At 31.4% G+C, this 22,347-nt stretch overlaps 4 protein-coding genes and 1 non-coding gene across 5 annotated transcripts; 3 read left to right on the forward strand and 2 right to left on the reverse strand.

Moving 5' to 3' along the window:
- Window positions 1–3,869: 3,869 nt before the first annotated feature.
- LOC101216709 (short-chain dehydrogenase reductase 3b) lies at window positions 3,870–5,069 on the forward strand. The gene is made up of 2 exons (XM_004136095.3): window positions 3,870–4,061; window positions 4,149–5,069. Exons 1-2 carry the CDS (start codon window positions 4,048–4,050, stop codon window positions 4,930–4,932), a joined length of 798 nt encoding a protein of 265 aa, XP_004136143.1. The 5' UTR covers window positions 3,870–4,047; the 3' UTR covers window positions 4,933–5,069.
- Window positions 5,070–8,364: 3,295 nt separating this feature from the next.
- LOC101216464 (peroxidase 5) lies at window positions 8,365–9,531 on the forward strand. The gene is made up of 2 exons (XM_004136094.1): window positions 8,365–8,580; window positions 8,761–9,531. The coding sequence occupies exons 1-2, from the start codon at window positions 8,365–8,367 to the stop codon at window positions 9,529–9,531; spliced, it is 987 nt and encodes a 328-aa protein (XP_004136142.1).
- A 1,181-nt stretch (window positions 9,532–10,712) lies between these two features.
- On the reverse strand, window positions 10,713–10,784 carry TRNAM-CAU. The gene has a single exon. It is a non-coding gene; the product is annotated as a tRNA-Met (tRNA).
- Window positions 10,785–15,456: 4,672 nt separating this feature from the next.
- LOC101216219 (cationic peroxidase 2) lies at window positions 15,457–17,321 on the forward strand. The gene is made up of 2 exons (XM_004136093.1): window positions 15,457–15,705; window positions 16,554–17,321. The coding sequence occupies exons 1-2, from the start codon at window positions 15,457–15,459 to the stop codon at window positions 17,319–17,321; spliced, it is 1,017 nt and encodes a 338-aa protein (XP_004136141.1).
- A 2,212-nt stretch (window positions 17,322–19,533) lies between these two features.
- LOC101216139 (peroxidase 5) lies at window positions 19,534–21,580 on the reverse strand. The gene is made up of 3 exons (XM_004135923.3): window positions 21,229–21,580; window positions 20,778–20,976; window positions 19,534–20,358 (listed from the first exon to the last, which is right to left on the reverse strand). The coding sequence occupies exons 1-3, from the start codon at window positions 21,460–21,462 to the stop codon at window positions 19,775–19,777; spliced, it is 1,017 nt and encodes a 338-aa protein (XP_004135971.1). The 5' UTR covers window positions 21,463–21,580; the 3' UTR covers window positions 19,534–19,774.
- Between the last annotated feature and the right edge of the window lie 767 nt (window positions 21,581–22,347).

The following is a 22,347-nucleotide window of genomic DNA, read 5'->3' on the forward strand; positions in this document are numbered from 1 at the left end:
AATTATACTCACATTAATTATTACTTATAAATTCTAAGAGTATAAAGAAATCAATCAAAGTACAAAATAGATTTTTTTTTTTTCAAAATAATGTGTTTTTAAAAATAATTGATATTTTTAGGGTAGGCGCAAAACAAATCTCAAAATTAGGGTAGCGAAGTCGTATACCGGGTACACGACTCCAGTACATCTGTACCTTATGGCATACAGTTTGACAGTCAACAATGTCGTTGACTACCAATTTTGTCGCGTACCGGCGAAGTCGTGTACAGTACACGACTTACCGTCTCTAAAACCCTAATTTCGTAGCATTTTGCCTTCATTGCAAATTAAAATCCTCCTTCTGCCTTTCGTTTTCTCTTGTCTTCTTCAACGTTCTCCTTTATCTTCTTCAACAAGATCTATCTATGCTTCCATCTTACATAAAAAATCAGTCACCCCTTCCATTCTTCACACAAAAAATCATTCACTCATTCCATTTTTCACCAAAAGTCACAAAAGAAAAAATATATATATATATTCTTCCTCTCCATTTTTTCTCTTCGTTTTTCATCACAAGTATGTTTATTTAACTAAATCGTAGTCTCGGTACACAATTTTGTTGTAAAAATAATTTAATTTATGTTTGTTATTTGATTTTATTATTTTGTTGTTAAAATAACTTAATCTATTTTGCAGTTGGTTTTCTTCAAATCCTCCCATTTTTCTTTCCATTTTTTTCATCACAAGCTATGTTTACTTAACTAAATCACTAAAGAGTATGTTGAAGAAAGTTTGTTATTTGATTTTTTATTTTGTTTGTTAAAATTATTTAAATAATTTAATTTAGGTTTGTTATTTGATTTGACTATTTTGTTTGTAAAATTTTCTTGAATGGAGTTATATTAATGTGTGCATATTGTTATATTATTTGGATTTAGAATATGTAAACCATGAAAGGGAAAAAGAACAAGGAGAGGGGTAGTGTGTGTTTTGATTTGGTAAAAAAATGAGAAGAAGAAGAGGAGGAGAAGGCATTGTTGGCTTTTTATTTTGTTTTAGAAATTCAACGAACGAAAAGATAAGATAGACATAATTATTTCAATAAATAACATTAACAGCGAGCATTCATTATCTCCACCTAATACCAACTCTTCTTCTATGAACACACTTCTCTCCTCTTCGAATTCGTAGCCTAATCTTTTTGACCTACACTCCAATATTAAATAAAAGTTTGAGACAACTAATTAATAGAGTGGAAAAAATGTTTATCACATTATCATACTTTTCTTCATGTTCCAATGTAAGTCTATGAATTACTTGCTTTTCCCATTAAACCATTAAACTTTTAAATTTATAGTTTGTTGAAATTGACATTTTATAATTGAGCTATAATTTTAATTTCATTTTCCAATCAAAAGTTTCAATATAGAAGTTTGTCCAGAGGGTTGAAGTTATTTTTATTAATCAAAAGGTAATTACCAAGACTTTGCATAATAAAATGATCTTACAAAATAAATAAAAAAAATATTGTTTAAATAATAATCTTATTTTTATGGTTTTAATTTTGTATTTCTCCAACTTTAGTTCGTTTTAATTCGTTTACTTTAAAAAAATATGTGTTCGTCTTATACATTAAACTTTGTAAAAGTTATCATATTCTCTTCATTCTTTTTTTAAAGGATAAAATCTGACATTTTTTTATTGGTATCTCAATTAAAATAATTGAAGTTAAAAGTTTATGGTAAAAGAACAAATATTTTTAAAACACAATAATAAAAAGTGAACAATTTTTTAAGAAGTATTTACATAGATTGAAGTAAGATTTAAATCTATTGATGCAAATGTTCATATAATTTCTCTTGCATTTGTTAATATGGAAATGGAAAACATGTTCAGTTGGTCATAGTTCTTTAATTCATGCATTGCGTCAATACGTTACTGATCGAGATGGTTATGCAAATGCCACCAGTTTTTTGCTCCACAGATTTGGTCCTGCACCAAATTGATTTAAGAGGAAAACACGATCGAGATTGGCGAAGGATTCATGCGGAGCATATAGCAATATGACATTCGCGATATAATTTTTGTGTAGAAGCAGTAGCTACACACAAGCCGACAATATTAGATAACTATTTTCGATGGTACTCGTCGATTACCAGACGCTTCATCACACCTGAAGGCGCTCTTTGTTATCACGTGGTAAAAATTTTAATATGATTTGTTTTATAAATTTTATACCAGCATGCACATGTTTTTTATTATATTATTTGCATTTGTTCAGAATAATTTTGTTCAAGACTTACATTCTTTTTTTATGAAAAATAATTTATAAATTTTGAGCTCAACGTGTGACGAAGCCATAGAAGATATATAACAAATTATTCAGCGGACCCAACGACTAAATGTTGCCGACACATATCGTAGATGCATTCGATGTAGACGACGACAAGGTGATGATGTTGTAGAAAGAGACGGAGAAAATCCTTAGTTTATATAATTTTTAAAATTTACTAAATGTTTAATAAAGTTGTATATTAGTATTTAAAATATAAACTAGACTTTTTAAAATTAATTATTTTAAAATGAAACTAATGTGATTTAGACGTAAGAATCTTAAAAATATCAAAATATAATAATGTTTAAGAGAATAGAGAATAAAGTACAAGAATCTTAAAATTTTCTAAATAAGACTATATAAAATTAAATTAATAATAGTACAATGTTTATAAGTATAAAAAAAAGTTTAGATTTAATAAAATCGTGATAGTAAATAAAATAATATAAAATTTTATATTAAGATTCTTCCAAAAAAAACACCATTAACTATTTGATTAGTAAAATCAAGTCACATATTAGTATTTTTATGGAAAAAGCATTCCAAATTTGAAAACTTTCAAATACCATAAAGGTTCAACTTTCTTTAATTTTACATAAGCATAAAAAACAAAAAATTTTGTTCTACTCCCCATTACAAAGTATCGAAATTAGCAAAATGGGAAAGAAAAAAAATAAGTAATTGCATTAACCAATAAAACCTACTTAATTGGTCATGTCCATGTTCCTAATCAAGTTTGTTATAGTGAATTAACAAGAATTAAACCCCCAAAGGAAAAAAGGGTCGAATCTTAGTTATGATATTTCTCGGTAATATGATGATCATTAATTAAAAAAATCGAATACTCTCTTCTTCTTCTCCCCACTTTCATTCGCTCTCTCTTTTCTTTCCCTTCTCCTTTTGAACCTTGTTCACTCGTTAAAGCTTTCTAAGAGCAGCACCCTAATTACGAGATATACGGTCTTTAGGGAATCCAAAAAAAAGAAAGGAAAAAAAGGTGAAAAGAATATTGAATCTGTGGGCAGTGCACATAAACACGATGGTGCGTATATCCTCTACTCCTGCATTCCTGCACTGCGGTCAAGCTCTTTCTTTGTCTGATTCTTTCCTAAAGATTATCCAGCTGTTAGTAATCAAAGTGAAAATCAAATTCCTCTCTCCTTCCAATATTTTCGAGCACCTCCACTCTATCCCGGGGGAGCTTGGATCATCGCCTTAAATAACCTCATCATATGCAACTTTATCATTCATCTCTTTTGGAGTGTCGATATAAAAAAAAAAAAAAAAGACTACGTAAATTACATATTTAAACTTTCTTTTTTATTATAGAAGTCATGTACCCCGTACGCGACTTCTCCCACATAATCCTTTCCACGTGGTAAAAATGGATGACATGGATTAAGAGACGCTATTTTTGGCAATAGTTAGTCCATTCACTCTAATTTTGTTATTTTTTCATACACTACCTCATTTTTTACATTAATTTTTTACATTCCTTCCGGTTAATACTTTTCTCAACAAAAGTTATAATAATATTTTCTTTCACTAAATTTCCCATTTTCGTTATTCCTTCTCCTTTCCCCAAAAGGCCACCCTTCTCCTTATTCCTTTCCTTCCCCGAAACGGCATCCTCAGTATTAATATAACAGATCGCTCTTCCACTCGAATTCTCCAACCCCATCAAAGTCAAACAAAAAAAAAATCTCTCATTTCCCAACTTCTCATCGGCAATGTCGAATCAAAGGTAACATGTTTCTTAGTTTTCACATCAAATTAAACCCAAATTCTTCAAAATAATTTTGATTAATTTCCTCTTTTTTTTGTTATATAGATTAAATGGAAAAGTAGCTCTTATAACCGGCGGCGCTAGCGGGATCGGGGAAGAAACGGCGAGAGTATTCGCAGAAAACGGCGCGATCGTAGTAATCGCCGACATCCAAGACGAACTAGGCGAAAAGGTCGCAAGGGAAATCGGCGAAAACAAGGCGAGTTTCCACCACTGCGACGTGAGAAACGAGGAAGACGTGGAGAAAACGGTGAAATTCACGGTGGAAAAACACGGGGTATTAGACATTCTGTTCAGCAACGCGGCGGTGATGGGTCCACTGACCGGAATCTTGGAACTGAACATGGAGGAGTTCGAGAACACGATGAGAAGCAACGTGAAAGGGGTGACGGCCACGATAAAGCACGCAGCAGGTGAGATGGTGAAGAGAAAGACACGAGGGTCGATTATATGCACAGCCAGCGTGGCAGCCACGTTGGGTGGGGTGGGGCCGTTTGGGTACACGGTGGCGAAGAACGCAGTGGTGGGTGTGGTGAAAGCGGCTTGTGGGGAGTTGGGGAAATATGGGATAAGAGTGAACGGGGTTTCTCCTTACGGGGTAGCTACACCGATGACATGTGGGAGTTATAATATGAGTGTGGAGGAAGCGGAGGAGGGTACGAGTGCGTTGGCGAATTTGAAAGGGATTGTTTTGAATTGTCGACATGTCGCTGAGGCAGTTTTGTTTTTGGCCTCCGATGAGTCGGTTTATGTTAGTGGACATAATTTAGCTGTTGATGGTGGCTTTACCGTCGTTTGTGCTGCTGCTAATTCCAATCCTACCCTTTGAATTTTCCAATACCATTAAGAATTTTGAACTTTTTATTTTCAATAATTATGCTGTCTCATTAATGTTTTGAGTTGAGGATATGTTATGTTCTTATAATTATTGGTTGGATTAATGAAAAGTAAATCTTGTTTTTAAAATTTGTATGTATTATTTTGGAACATAAGAATCATGAATAATATATATTTTTATGTTTGAAAGAAATTTTAAAAATAAAATAAATATATAGACACACTTATTCTTCAAATGTGGGTTTAAGTGAATGGATCTTAAATTATAAGTTTCACAATGAAATTTGATACACATTGTAACTAAACTTTGTCTTCAAAATTGAGAAATAATGAGTTGGAGATGAGCTGGATATATATTGAGTCAAAGTCTTGGAATCTTCACCATTATGTGGTTTGCATGTGCAGTTTCCTTGTATTATGTGATCTATAAATTTCCACTTTTTTTTTTCTTTTGAAAAATACGTAAATTGTGGATTCAATTTTCTCCATTGTCGGATGGACCAGAATGATGCTTTTCTTTTTTTTATCACTTTCTTTTGCATTGAAACAAATTTCAAAAACCAAAAAAAAAAAAAAAAAAAAAAAAAAAAAGAAGTTAATCAGTAGATTTAAATGTAGGATGTAGAATCTATTTTTAAATATTATGAAAATCAACATTTGGCCTTTAAGTTTAATTTTAAAAAAAAAAAAATTTAAAAGGTATGTTTGGTAATTTATTTGTTTTTAATTTTTAAAATTTAACTTTTAAGAAATACGTGAGTTCCATAATTAATACCTTTTTGTTTTTTTAAACAAGACAAAAAAATTGTTTTTAAAATTATAAAGGAAAAAAATTTGAAAATAGAAAAAGAAGCTGTAATTGTTTTTTAATGTTAAAATCAGCTTTTGATCCTAAGTTTAAATTTGAAAATAGAAAAAGAAGCTGTAATTATTTCTTTCGATCTAGATGGACCAAAGAGAAACAATCGCAAAGTTTAAGATGATGCTATCCTTCTTTTCTTTTTGCCCAGCTCTACACACATGCTTACAAATGGAGGCAATACTTTGTTGATTGAAATTCCAGTTAAGCAGCGTGCACAATTTCTCCCATGTAGATTTAGCTTAAAAGAGCAAGAGATAAAAAGTGGTTTATGTCTTCCTCAGCTCCTCTGCATATAAGATACACCAGTTTGGTTTCAAACCCCAATTTGGAAGTTGTTTGTGTAAATTATCAATCGTGTTGATACATTCATATGGCCAAATGAAAATTTTGCACTTCTTTGGAATGGACGACTTCCACAGGTTTTGAAAAATAGTCAGATCGGTATTGTTTAAGCCCCTTTGATCTCTCTGATGTGTATAGCACTTTTTATAGAAGCAATGGAGAACATCCCATTCGTGTTTAGTTTCCATATTGGAGAATCTTGGCCATGGTTATGATTTATGAACAAGGGCAGATGGGAGAGGTCTTTTAGGATTAATATCCCAATCAAGATTTTCAGAATTCACATATCTTTAGTGGAGCTTCTTTTCTCAGTAGAGAGAGCATAGAGCCATGGTCTGTAAAGGAATAGTGGGCTGTTAATGTGCCATTGTATGTACTTCTCAAGAGATAATATATATTATGCTTTAAGTCCCTAGTTTGTTACTAACACAACCTCTTACAAATTTGTAGAACTATAGAATCTTAACATTTTAATTTTATGTCTAGCTTAGCCTTACTCGTTCGTCAGCATAGTAGGATTAACAACCAACTTTCTCTACCTTAATCCATTGGATTATTATTAAAACTTGAGATGTTTATTATTGAAAAAAAAAATGAAAGTTTAATAAAATATGTACATGTATTGCAATATATCAAATAACCCGAACAACTTAGACTACTCAATCCAAGTTATAAGGGTTGGATTGGATTGAGTTGAGTTTTTTATGTTTTTGTCGAGTTGGAGGTTACGTTGGGTTTGAGTTACATTTTTAAAAATTCAGGTTGACTTAACCCAACCCAAATTTCTATATTATAAAACTTATAAATATTGTAATTCATACATATTATTATGAATTTGTTTGAAGTTTGTAATAGATATGTTGAATTTTGATATTTAACGTTTGAGTTTTATATAATTATATTTATATTAATATGTATGGTAGACAAATTTAAGTATTTTAAGTTAATAAAAATATACTTAAAAAAAAAAAAACTCGGTATCCCAACCCAACTCGAATTCTAGGAGTTGGATTGGGTTGAGGTTGAAGATCTTATTTGGGTTATTTGAGTTGTCAATTTGACCGATCCAAAAATTCTTCTTAATCCAACCCATTTACACCCCTACTCAACACCCTATCATCTAGACACAATTTTTTTAAAAATTTTATAAATACATATTAAACACAATTCCTAAAATTTTGAAAACTAGACTTATAATTTCACCTATAGATTCATTCCATTTAGCCCCGTTACATATTTTCTTTAGCACCATTAATATTATTGTATACACGTATGTAAACAAATGTGTTGTGTTAGGATTTGAATCGTTTACCTTTTCGTTAATGTTATAAGGTCTAAAGTAATCAAATGAAATCAACAATTAAGTAATACAAAAACGTATAATTTGATGTACGTGGTTCAGTGATAATATATTAGCTACATCTACGGAATAAAGGAAGAACAATATAATTATAGAGAATCTTTTCCGAACATAAAATGAGGTCACTAGATTAGAGTATATATATTGCACTTCTCTGAATGATAGAGTCAAAATCTTAAATAACTCGTAAATAAGTACACATATTCAAATGAACGGGAGACCCCATACCTAGTTTAATATCACCAAAAACTTTATCGTTTAAATTTTTAGGAAAGAGCAAGTTATGAAAAACAAAATTAGGATTAGGGAGGTGGACAAAATTATTGAACGGCACCTATTCGATGTAATTAAGGCATTGAGGAAAATCAAATGAATTGTAAGTGAATGGTGCCGGCATGCTTTTGCTTTATTCCTAGGAAATGTATTCTCAATCTATTTAATTAATCTATCATTACTGAAATACAAAACTCCCTAACGCTTTTAGTGTTCATAAAAGCTTTGTTTCTATTTTACATGTGCTACATGGGATTAGAGGTTCGAGCTTAGTTTAGTTATACACTGGACAAACTTTACTCAGTACAGAATGTCCATGGACGGTCGAGATTAAGAAGCTACATTATTCAGACAAAAATTGAAACGTGGAAAAACATGAAAATCAAATGAATAAGAACAAAATATAATGAGTAATGAAAACTATAATACAACCATTATAAAACAAAGAGGAGATTAAATAAAACATATATATCTAACTGTAACATAGACACCTAAGAGATTTTATTTACACAGACAAATGAAATGTTCGAATATATATATGTGTGTGCATGTGTGTGCAAGCAAAAGGGAATTCATTAGGTACAAAAATGGAAAAGGGTTACTTTTGGTGGAGCATTTTTGGGTTAATTGCCATAATTGGAGCCATAAAAGGTGATGATGAAGGATTGAGTGTAGGGTTTTATAGTAAAACATGCCCTTCTGCAGAACGAATTGTGAGAAATTCTGTTGCTAAAGCTGTGGTTAATGATCCTGGCCAAGCTGCTGGCATTATTCGATTGTATTTCCATGATTGCATTGTTGGGGTATCTGTTCTTATACACTCATATGCCTTTTTTAAAAAAATATCCGTTGAGGTTAAAAAAAAGTCATTTTGTTTACACACTTTTACTTTGCACCATTTTAATTAATTTCTAAATTTAGTTTATATGTATTGTTAATACATCTTAAATAAATGATATACATATTATTATGGAAATCACCAGGGCTGCGATGGTTCCATTCTTCTAGATTCAATCCCAGGTATTACCAGCTCCTTCGACATAGAACGGCATAGTCCAGGCAACCCTGTACTCCGAGGATTTGAAATCATCGACGATGCTAAATCCAAGCTTGAATCTCGATGTCCTCAAACAGTATCTTGTTCGGACATCTTAGCCTTCGCTGCCCGTGACAGCGTCCTTGTCACCGGAGGCTTCTCTTACGCTGTCCCTGCTGGGCGTCGTGATGGTCGAGTCTCCAACGGCTCTGCCGTGTTCACCAACGTTCCTCCTATAACACCTAATATTGCTCGCCTCAAACAACACTTTGAATCAAGAGGGCTATCCTTAAAAGACATGGTGGCTCTGTCCGGAGCACACTCCATTGGTATTACGCCGTGTGGGGCATTCTCCAGCCGCCTTTATTTTTTCAATGAGACGGTCGAGACGGATCCGTCGCTGGATCCGAAATTTGCAGCGTTTTTGAAAACCCAATGTCCTAAAGGGAAGATTGGTGGGACAGCGGATTTGGACAATGTGACGCCGAATTTGCTTGACGTTCAGTTTTATGAGAATTTGAGGAGGAAGATGGGGGTTTTGAGCTCTGATCAGGCGATGGAAGATGACCCATTGACGGCAGCGACGGTGAGAGAATATCGTAGTAGTCGAAGCCTTTGGAAGGCGGATTTCACGGCGGCGATGGTGAAGCTGGGGAATATGAAGGTTTTGACTGGAAGGCAAGGGGAGATTAGAAAGAATTGTAGTGCTTTGAATTAAGGGTTATTATATGTTTTAAATTTGGTGAGGAGAACTTTGCATGCATTATTATAAGCCCTGCTATTGGATTTTTTCGAAGATAAGATTCTGATATGAAAACTGAGCACTGAATGAGGTTTTAATTTATAATTAGTTGTTCATTAAAACCATATTATGGATGTGACATTCCTATATTTACTATAATTGAGCAATGACCATGAAAGTATACTAATTTAAGATTGGAATCCCAGAACACAATCCAATTTGCCTTTTGAGTTTTTCTTAACAAGGTTGATAGAAGAGGGATCAGGGACAACATACACCCAACAATAATAAGAATGTTATGAATATATACAGAAGTAGAGAGGAACAACATCACCCTTATATCCTTACACCAAAAGAAACGACCAAAAAGAATACTTCCATGCATGGAGTCATTGAGAAAAATAAATGCACTAAATAGTAGTCATCTACCTAAGATTTAATATTCTGTCGATTTTTTTATACTTTCAAATGTTGTAGCATCAAATGAGTTGTTTCATGAGATTAATGCGCGTAAACTGACATGAACACTATATATAAATATAGGGTAAATGAATACGAAGTTGTAAGATAACCAAGGGAGAAAGAGCTAAATAAAAAGCATAGAAACAAGAAACCCTAATACCATTTTGATAAATAAATATATACATATATATAACCCTCAATTACCATTAGCTAAAGATCATCAACTCTTATATCCATTTCCCCTCTCTAATTTAAGTTGCCTAATACTGAATAATTTAATGTAGAAGCAAAGTTTGCAGCTTTGTTAATGTTGGGCATTGCTAGTGATGGCATCTAAATTAGGTTACTCTCAAAAATTAGAATTAGGATTCTATTATACGTTTTGTACTTTCATGATTGTATTGTAATTCTTGTAAGCCTCAATTATTACTTATCTCCATCTTCCCAATCATCTTAATTAACATTTTTCTTATGTACATTAGTAGTCCTTCACTAACTCAATGCTTAAATTAGGTCTATTTGATAAATATTGTGTAATTTGTAATTCCTAAGCTCTTCCATATCATTTATCCTTTTTATTAATATTATTTATTATTTGTTTATTAGAAGGGAACTTAAGAGGGTATTAAGTGTATGTCAAATTAGTTAAGATATTTGTGCTTACGTAATTCTTTATAAAAATAATAATGAAACATTATCAGAGCCAGGTTTCGATCCTGGGACCTGTGGGTTATGGGCCCACCACGCTTCCGCTGCGCCACTCTGATTAGTTGATAATCAAAGTCATTTATAGGAAAAACTCGTTGATATAGTAAAATTTAGATTATGCTTTTAAAGTCTATCAGTGATACTTATACTATATGATTGGTAAGGGATTTTTTAATCCACGATAGACTTCTTTTATTTTCTTTTAAAATAATCAACCATAATATCAATTACAAATGTATATTGTTGCATTATTTTAAAAAAAGTTGTCATACATTTAATTTAAATTAAATTGTGTTAATCATTGCAATTATATTTTCCTAAAAAATATGAAGGAAATTTGATGTTTAATTTTTAAAGAAGTATGCTTATACTACTTCATTCAGTAAGTTTCTATGTTCTATTATTAAATGTCTATCTATGTTTTCAAAAGCCAAGTGAAGTTTTAAAAGAAAAAACAAAATGTTGGTCCATTAAAAAAAAAACCCTAAAAAAAATCATTTTAAAAGCTTATCTTTTCTCCTTGATGTTTATTATAAATTCAAGTGTTTCACTAACATAGGTGAAAATTAAAATAGAGAAATTGAGAGAAAAGCTTATCAACCAAGACATAAATTTTCCTTCATTTTTCTTTTCTTCTATTTGTCTATATTATTCGATTTCATAATTAACTTTCATAACAAATTCATACACCATTTTCAAATATAATAAAATAAAATAATTATATAACAAAACTTTATATTAATGGATGATATTACTACGTTTATAAGTATTTTCAACACGTTTGAAATAATTTTTCTCGGGAGTAAGTGATTTTTTAATTTATGTTTTATAAAACTCACAAACCAACAATTAGGCACAAAATTAGTATGATAAGTTAGAAATTCATAAAATTCGAAGACGACCCATTAGAAAATATAAACTTGAAAGTGAGATTAATTAAAAAAAAAAATTGCATCACTAAATTCTACAAGATTATCAAAGTTTGAAATAAATATTTGAAAAATGGCAGGGCAGGGCAGGGTTGCGATGCATCAATACTCCTTGACAAAACGCCACAAAAATCCCGACTCAGAGAAAGACAATTTCGCCAACCCCTTCTTACGAGGCTTCGAAGTCATCGACGATGTCAAATCCAACCTCGAATCCAATTGTCCAAGCACAGTTTGATCTTGAGCCGACATTTTAGCCTTTTCGTCGGCCAATTCACTTACCCCTTCCACGGAGAGGCCGTCGCGACTCACTCGTCTCCCAATCAGTTGGATGTTTAATATTATATGAGAATTTGAAGAGGAAGATGGGAGTTTTGTCGTCGGATCAAGCGCTGGCGAGTGACCCTTTAACGGCGGCCACGGTGAGGAGATACCGGAGGAATAGGGCGGTGTGGATGAGGGATTTCTCAAAGGCAATGGTGAAGGTGGGGAAGCTTTGAATGGAACACAAGGGAAGATTAGAAGGAATGGTCATTTTGGAAACTAGGGTTTCTTTGCTTGAATTAATATAAATTTCCATTGGCTTAGTATGTAATTAGTTTATGGTCGATGATTTCAATAAAGGGTGTTGCTTATTTTCCTTAATCTAAACACTAAATTCTGATTGATGAGTTTTGTTTTAGTATATATGTATTTAGATTAATGTTCATGTGCTGATTTTAATGAAGGATGATATTATCGTTCCTTCATTTATTTTTTTCCCTTAATGTTACATACTTTTTGAAAAAATATACAAAATGCAGTTAATTAATTATATTGCTTTGGGGCATTTCTTGATTTGTGTATATCGTTTTTGTATAGCGATTACATGAACTTTAGGCTATGTTTCAATTATACATATACCCTGTACCGGAAAATTTGGGGGAAAATGGAGAACCTATTGAATTAGAAGAACCAACATCGATCGAACATCTTTTTCCTATGTGATGAACTTTGCTCCATATGTAAACCAAAAAATTGATTTGGCATCATCAAATTCAACACCAATCTCTTCCATTCTAAGTCCACTTAGTTGGAAAGAAAGAACTGCATGTTCAAAGACGAGAAAATATCTATTATTGATGTTTGAGAAGACATTTACACACTCACATAATTCTAGACGCGTAATAAATCCACTTTCTTTGACCAATTATAGTGCTAGCATCATTGCTTTAAATCTAAATGTTTTTATATCAACTTTTCTTTTGGGGCTTAGCTCTAGCCCCTTTTGTTTTCTCCCTTGTTTCGTTGTACTTATTTCCTTATCATTAATGTAAGAAGCGGTGATGCTCGAGTACACCTAATAATCCAAGATATTTGGAGTACGAATGGAATACAAATGGGGTCTCCTCAAAGTGGCTGCCCACAGTCTTTTCCCTCTTTCTCACATTTGAAATGCTACCATCAAAGAAGCATGGAATGAGACTATTGATGATTGGGATTTCAAGTCGAGGAAACGCCCTTACGTGAGAGAGAGAAAAATATGTGAAACTCCATTAGAGTATCTCTCCCTACTTCTAATGACAACAGAGGTTTGGATGTCCCTATTTAGAAAAACAATTGGAAAAGGTATTTTTTTCTATAGCCACTGACAAAGAAAATTTGAATATTTTCAATATTGAAAACCTTGACCTGTTGCTCTATAAACCTCTCTGGAATTTAAAGATTTCAAAAAAAAATGAAAGTTTTAATGTGGACATTATTTGAAGACGGCATCTTTGATCAATTGTGATAAGCTGCAAGGAAGACTGAAAAATCATTGCCTTAGTCCAAGTTGGTGTATTTTCTGTCAAAAAACTAATGACACTGTTGGATAACCTATTCATTCATGGCAACTTTGCAAATTCTATTTGGAAGAAAATTGAAGATTATACAGACCAGACCGGAAGAACATTAGTCAAAACTGCCATAATCTTTGCAAGAACCTTTGCTCTATCAACACAAAGAACAAGAAATGTATTATCTTTTTCAATATGGGTCTGGCCACTGTTTGAGTTATCTGGTTGGAGAGAAACAACAAAATTTTAAACAACAGATGTGCAAACACTATAAATACATGGGAGAACACATATGCAACTTCACTGGCTCATGGTCATCCAGAAGCATAATTTTTTCGGATTATTTTTCATCTGTTATTGCTCTAAATTGTAGTGCTTTAAAATAAATGTTTTCTCCATTTATTTGGACTTATCTCTGGCCCTTTATTTTTAATCATGTACTCCGTGCTTTAATAAATAAAATTTTATGGAAGATAATAAGGATGCTACAAGGGTGTCCTGCCCACCTAGTGAAAATGCTTAGAGAGAAAAAAAGAGTATATTTTTAGCTGTGAGAATGTGTCAAACCGTGTTGAGATGTTTTATTCTATTAAGGTAGGAAGGTTTCTTAATTTTAGGGGATCACAAAAAATATCAATCCATTATAATTGAGTCATTGAGTGGCATATTTCCATGATGTTGATTTGGTTGTACAATAGCTACTGTCCATATAATCTCTTGTTAAATTAAAGCTGTCCCTCAACAAACAAAAACTTCATATATATAATAATTATGAGACAAAGACATTGTTTGATGTCATTACTTTTACTCTCCAAATGTAATTCCTTCGATAACACCACCATAGATTGGAATCCAGCCCTCCATTATTCGATGTAATTCAAGTTTGCTTTTATCTTCCAAAATAAGTATATATTTTCTGTAATGTTCCAAATCACTGTATTTTTTTAAAAACGGATACATGAAGGTAAGTAGGTAGGTGCATCCCACTAGGTGGACATTCTTTTAATACTTTCATCATCCACCTCAATAATATACTCTTTAAAATTGCATCAGGTTGGCACTTTACTTTTTGTCTTATTTTTATGATCTTATTAGAATAGATTTATCCCAAGTACAAGAAAGTTAGCAAGAGAGAAAACAAAGGAGGCCAAACCATCTATATGTATATAAATATCAAGAAATCTTGTGTTCAAATTCTTTGGCTTTTAATTTTTACTTGAAACACTTTTCAAATGGAGAGATTTAATTTCCCAAGCCTGACAAAGAGGCTCAAACTTACTTTTTCTCTAAGCTTTCAATTTATTTTTAATGGTCTAGTATAAACTTATTTAAAAGAATTTAATGTATGATAACTTTTATTTGCATAAATTATATATATTATTATATAAAAAGCTGATTCCAATCCAATGCAAAATCTAATTTTATATTTAATAGACTCATTGATTTATTTTTTAGGAAAAATTGTTAAAATTAACCAAGTTTAAAAAATATTTACTGTTCATAAAAAGAGAAAATGTAATAACTTTTTTTTTGGTTTTTTATAGAGTGTAAGTAGTTTGTTTTACTTTTTATTACTTTTTTTTAAAAAAAAACCCCCATTTTTAATATGCCAAATTAAACAGCTTATAAATGTTTGCATTTTAAGAAAATTGTTACCCACCTTTATTTTAAGAAAATTGTTACCCACATCATTTAAGGATCACATCAATGTATTGACATTATTATTTTCTACAATCAATAAAATATATAAAGTACTAAGATGGAAGAGTTCGAACATTCAAAAGTATGAAAACAGAAATTGACATAAACAAAGAAAAATGTAAATGAAACGTACATTTTTTCCCTCAGCACTATCGACCAAAAACAAAGAGCCAAAATCAAAAGAACAAAAAAAATAATCCTAAAACCTTATTTTATATATATATGGACCAAAGAGACCATAATTCTCATCCATCTTAATTTCTTAAGAAAATTTAGGTTCAAGTATGGAGATCAGAAAGTGCAAGATGCAAAGTGAATTGAGTGGAGAATTAGCAAAGATTGTGGCTTTGTTAATGGTGGGCTTAGTTATGATATCTAAAGGTCACTCACAAGAGTTAAAAGTCGGGTTTTATAGTGAAACATGTCCTTTGGCTGAAACTATTGTGAGAACCACAGTGGCAAAAGCTGTTTCTCAAAACCCTGGAATGGCTGCTGGCATTATTCGAATGCATTTCCATGACTGTATTGTTCTGGTAAGCTCATTTCATCCATCTTTTAAAAACTTCATCATTGTTCATTTAGGTCAATGATCGATTCTAATTAACGTTTAGATAGTGGAATAAATTAATGAACGTGTCATGTTAATATCTTGTTAATTAACGTGTTGGTACCAAAGGTCGAATGATTTATACGTTTATAATTTAACCTAATATTAAGTTTCATTGACATTTTCGGATTATTCTCGACATACTCTCTCAATATTTGTTTTTGTATTATATGTTTGTTTGGAGTTCATGAACTTTTTATACCGTATTAAATTTTTTACGTGAAATCCTAGAATGTTGTGGTTCTTAAATTATTTTGTTTATACATGTGTACTTTGTAGGTCTTTAATATTTTAGTTCCTTTCATTAAAAAAATTTCAATTTAATTATTTTACTAAGTCCTAAACGTCTAATTTCGATTAAGTTTTTTATTTAAAATATAAAATGGCTTAAATGATAAGCTAGGTGTATGTATCACATTATGATAATTTTTGTATGACGTAAATTTCAATGAGAAATTAGACCACTTTGAGATAATTTTAATCTCTTCCAAATTTAAATTTCTTATAAGACAATATATTGTGGAATTTAACAAAGGAAAAAATAAGGTATAATTGAAAAATAACATTAAAACATAAAAGATTAAACTGAACATTCAACCATGCATATACGCTATCGGTATCCATCAATAATTTTAAATAACCTTGAAATGGGAAAAAGCACTAACACCATATAAACAAAAACATAACTTTCTAGCCATTATTGTGTATGGTTGGTTTAGGCTTTTGTTACACATTTATATTTCATATATTACAGCCTTCAAACAAATTTGACAGGGCTGTGATGCATCAATACTCCTTGATAAAACACCAGAAAATCCTGATACTGAGAAAGGTGTAAATGTCGGTAACCCATTATTACGAGGCTTCGAAATAATCGACGATGCGAAGTTCGAAATCGAAACTCGATGTCCGCAAACTGTTTCTTGCGCGGACATCCTAGCCTTTGCAGCTCGGGACAGCGTCGCGACACTCGGTCAGTTCACCTACGACGTCCCAAGCGGTCGTCGTGACTCACTGGTCTCTCATGGGGCAAATGTATCTGACAACATCCCTTTTCCGACAACTGATATTGGATTTCTTGCACAACATTTTGAAGAACGAGGCTTGTCGCTTAGAGACATGGTGGCGCTTTCTGGAGCACATTCTATTGGAAGGACGGGTTGTCCAGAATTTACCGATCGACTTTTCTCGAGCAATGGAACAGAAATAACCGACCCAAGTTTGGACCCAACCTTTGCAGCAACTTTGAGACAGAAGTGTCCGTTTGGTAGCGGGTTTGATAAGACGGCAGATTTGGACAATGTGACGCCAAATCATCTCGATATTCAGTTCTTTGAGAATTTGAAGAACAAGATGGGAGTTTTGTCGTCAGATCAAGCAATTGCTACTGACCCTCTTACAGCAGCGATAGTGAGCAGATACCAAGGGAATAGAGCAATATGGATGAGGGATTTCTCAGCGGCCATGGTGAAGATGGGGAAGCTACTAGTTTTGACTGGAACTCAAGGGGAGATTAGAAAGGAGTGTCATTTTAGGAACTAGGGCTCTTCTTTGTCCGTCATGGTTATGATTAAGCTTCAAGCGTAATAAAATTATTGGTATTAAGTGGTTGCATCCAAATAACCGTTGGATATATATTTGAAAGATTTGTTTTCGTTTTTCTAAACATCATTTAGGACAACCTTTGGGGTTTTTCTTTCTCGTATATTCAACGGTTTGAATTGTTTTCGATAATTTCTAATTTGTGTTCATGTGGAGCGGTGTGATTCTTTCTTTATGTATTGTCACTTTCGTCTATGTATGTATTTAGTTTGATTGGGTGTTTTAAAAAACAATGTATGGTTTAAAGTTTACATTTCATATATATATATATATATATATTTATTGCAATTTCAAGTCGGTTGAGTTATGTTTTATATGTTAACAATGTCAATAATATTTAAACCAACCATTCTAAATTAGAGAAGCAACCATTAAAACTTGTTGCCATGATAGAAACATTGGAGGTGGAAGAGAAAAATTGTATAAACGTAATTCAAATTTATATATAATAATATGGTATGAAACAACTAGTGAAATGGAATTAGAAACTGTCTTGGGATGAGAACCCCTAATTCTCAATCATTTAAACCCCTAAATCAATATAATTTCATCCTTAAAGATTTTGGTTAGACACGGATTGGCCTAAGATCAAATATCGTAGATAATAACATATTCGTCTTCATCCAAGGTTCAAGCACTCTATAAGATAGGATATGATCAATCTCACTTGAATGTTTTTGGTTTGCAATTCAACACAAGGATTGTAAAATTTTTATAAAAAAAATCTCGCTTGACTAAACTTGAAGAAGCAAAAAATGCTAAATTTGATTAAGTAAAATAATAATAATTAAAACAACCTAATACCAAGACTTACCGTTCTTATTAGAAGAGTATTTAAGTCCCGCTATTAAGTTGTTTTAATCCATTATTTTTCTTTTGAAAAAAAAGTCAACGAAATTCTATATATTTTAAGTTTTTGTTGCTATATTTTATAAATAGTTTCAATTCTTTTCCATTACCAAATTTTTATTTTATTTTTTTTACTATATCATTTTCTTATTTGTGAATTTATATTTTTTATTTGTTTATTTTGTAAAGCAGGTTCTAATTAAAAGTTTAAGTGTAGTTTATGTATATCTAAAATCATAAATTTGTGGTTTATTTTAGAAAAGATTAAGTGCAGTCTAAACAACATGTTTTATTCTTTTTAAATTTTATTTTCTCAATTTATGGTAAATAAATATTGTATCACACTATATATATTACAACTCACATAAACCAAAATCTAACTGATCTATTTTTTCATGGGTTGGATGTGACCAATTTATTTTAAATCACCAAATTGATTTTAAAAGAAAAAATATTACTTAACAATTAATCTTATATCAACAAAAAAAATTTTAAAAATTTAAATTTTTTTTAAAAAAATTAGTCATTATATCTAAGACATAATAATTTAGTATTTATTTACCAAACATGAACGATAAATTACTTGTTTAGGTTGAAACCTCAAATCCTACTTTATTATATATTATTGCTATTTGCTAACTTCTCTGTAAAAGTTTAGACTTGACAGGAATTACAATATTTTGTTTTTCAATTTTATTGACAGAGTTTTTGTCATTCAACAAAAGTTTATTTTAAAATATTTTCAGAAATTTTGTAAGTTAGTTTTTTATTTTAATAAAAAAATTAGAAAACCATTTTGGGTTAATACTTTAAATTTTGCTCTCTACTTTTAACTTAGTGAATCTTAATCTAGTTGACTCAAATCTTTATCTTAACCTTTTCAACAAAAGATTTTTTAAACTATTAAGTTGTTTTTTGTTTTTTGTTTTTTATTAGTACCGTCTTAGCCCACAGAAATCAATCAACTTGATAAATTAAATATTAAAGGTAAATTTATGGTAGATAATAAAAATGTTTAAAATATTTACAAAAATTTAAATTGTAGGGAAGGGATGTATATTAATATCAATTTTTATCACTAATATAAATTCAAAATTTTATAATATTTTAGTTCACTTTTTTACATTTAAAAATGTATCTATTTTTAAATACAAGGTTAGAAAATTGTTATAAAATGTAAAATTCAAGAGAAATTGAAAAACAATAGATTTTGGTATATAGGTAAATAGTTATTCTACTTTTTTTTTTTATTTGAAAATGTCCCACGTTGAGAACCATAGTCATCAAATAAAGATAAATGTAATGCTTTTCAACAAGAATACATATTATATATTCAACTACAAAATCATGAATACATGCATGAAAGAGTTACAACAATAACAAACCAAAAACAAGAGAAAACATCCACTCTCTCAAATTAGCTACATTAAAATTTAAACATATACATAGAAAATAACATAGTGAATTCAAACAAACAAAAAATAAAAACAAGAAATAATTCACAAAACACAAACAATAATTCAAAACGTAGTCATATGTATATATCAATTCACAAAGCTGCACTGACGCCTAATCTCGCCTTGTGATCCAGTGAGGACACCAATGGAACCCATTTTAACCATAGACTTCTTAAAATTGGAGGCCCATATCGAGCCATACTTTGCATAAACCAACGCTAATTTTGATGTGGAAGGGCTACTCAACAATATTTGATCAGAGCTCAATAGTCCTTGATGCTTAGTCAAGCCGATGTAGTATTGGTTATCTAGACGATTCGGGGTCGTAAAGTCAAGGGCCGCCTCGAGCGGCTGAGCATTTTGGCCTCCAACGTTGCTAGTTAGTGGTGGGCATTTGGTCTTCAAGTAAGCTGCGTATTTTGGGTTCATGGAAGGGTCTTGATTGTGGGTTGCGTTGAAGGAATAAAGCCTATTGGAGAAGGTGAGGCATCGAGCTGCTCCGATCGAGTGGGCGCCAGAAAGAGTTACCATATCTGTCTTCGATAGCCCTCGCTCAGCAAAATTTTGGGTGAGTTGTTCAATGTTGAAGGTGGGAGAAGGAAGACGACTGGCCTCTTCTTTTATTGAGATGCGTCCATCACGACGACCAGCTGGTACTGCATAATTAATTCCTGCGGACAGTAATTTATACATATTTATATTAGTGACATTTTTCATTTACTTTCTGTATCGATTTATTTCTCGTCTCTATTTTAAACTTATGAACGTGTGAAAGAAAAATATCGATGATAATGTTAACGTGTTAATGAAAATTTAGAAAAATATAGTTAAAATATTAACTAAAAGATAGATAAATTTAAAGATCACGAAGGCCATAATCAGATTTGGTTCATAAAATTTTAAAATTAAGCTCATCAACCCTATGCTCTCTCATCTATCATTTTCCTTTTTTTCTTTTATTAACTTTCTTGCGAGATATATATATATATATATATATTTGTTAAAAAATTACATTCGTGTGCTAATCACAATTTTTAAAAACTAAAATCCAATAAAGAAGATGATTAATTATCAAATGATGATGATATACCTCCAACTTTACGAGCGCTATCACGAGCAGCAAAGGCAAGGATGTCAGCGCAAGAGACAGTGTTGGGACAAGCAGACTCAAGATAGGCCTTGGCTTCATCAATAATCTCGAAACCTTGTAAACTTGGAAAGTTTGAAGGATGATCTCTCTCAGTTGGATGTCCAGGAGTGGATTTCAACAGCACAGAACCTTCACAACCCTTAAATTTAAATGTGAAGAAAGAGAGACTTAGAAATCAACCCAAGTGAAAAATACTTTAATACATTCTGAACTATACCTACATCTCTCTTTGCATTCCACTTCATCAACACGGCATAAAAATAAAAATATATATTGTAAAATTTTTCATGCGACTAACTGTGTAACAATGCAATTGAATGCAACTCAAAATGCGGACAATCTTTTTTATCTTTTAAGTACTAAAGTGTTTTAAGGAAACTTTGAGACATACCCTAATAAAACAATCATGGAAGTGCAATCGAATGAGGCCGGCCGCCGCACCGGGGTTCAGAGAGATGGCTTTGTTTACAACTTTCTTAACGATAGCCTCAGCATTGGGACAAGATGAACGATAAAAACCAACTTTTAGGGTTGCAGCAGAAGCAAAAGTGGAGAGATAGAGGAAGAAGATAACGGTTGAAAGCTTTGAAAGAATATTGAACTTTTGAGAAGAAGAAGAAGCCATTGAGGCCAAAGAGAAGAAAATAAGAGGGTTTTGGAGATTTGAAGAGAGGATTTTGAAGGTGTGTTGTACTTTAAAATTTGTTTTTTTTTTCTTTTGTTGGGTTTGAGAAGAAGGTGAATGTTAGGGTAATATATTTATAGTGATGTATGGGGCTCTCATGCAAATGGGATTCTTTTAATTCACATTTTGAAAAAGAAACCGTGTATTGAAAGTTGTTAAAAGCATAATAATGATAGTACAATCGTACGGGGTGTGAAGTTTCCTAAGTTTGAAGGATTACTTAAAAATTACATGGCAACAAATCTCTTTTTTTCGTGCTAAAAAGGTGTTAACCTAAAGATGATTTGATATATCTATCAATCACATCTTTTCTTTTAGTAATTTGGAAAATTAATTAAAACTTCATACACAAAATGACTAGCTTCCAATATACCAAAATGGAGAAATAGACACCAACAAACATTGGACACTTTTTGTTATATTTATAAATATATTTTTGAAATACTTTTTGATCTCATCTTTCCATAATTATTTTATTAGTGTCTATTAGTATCTATCACATTGATAGATTTAAAAAATTTTGTTACATTTTTATAAATATATTTACAGTTTTAGTTTATCGTTAATTTGAAATAATTTTTAAAAAAATTACACACACATATGTATGTATATGTGAGTCGTTAAAATAAAACAAACATAGAATCTAATAAATGTCAAACAGAAAGGAGTATATATATCAATACCATATTGTATAACTAGAAAATTTTTCAAATTTTGGATCGTGATCGTTAGTTTTTAAAAGTTTGATTTTTACCGTTGAACGTCATTGTTTATTTTTTCAGATTCAAGATAACATTGAATTTGTTCCAAACAATTTGTATTGCA

The sequence above is a fragment of the Cucumis sativus genome, chromosome 7 (genome assembly GCF_000004075.3).
Source record: "Cucumis sativus cultivar 9930 chromosome 7, Cucumber_9930_V3, whole genome shotgun sequence".
Classification (NCBI taxonomy): domain Eukaryota; kingdom Viridiplantae; phylum Streptophyta; class Magnoliopsida; order Cucurbitales; family Cucurbitaceae; genus Cucumis; species Cucumis sativus.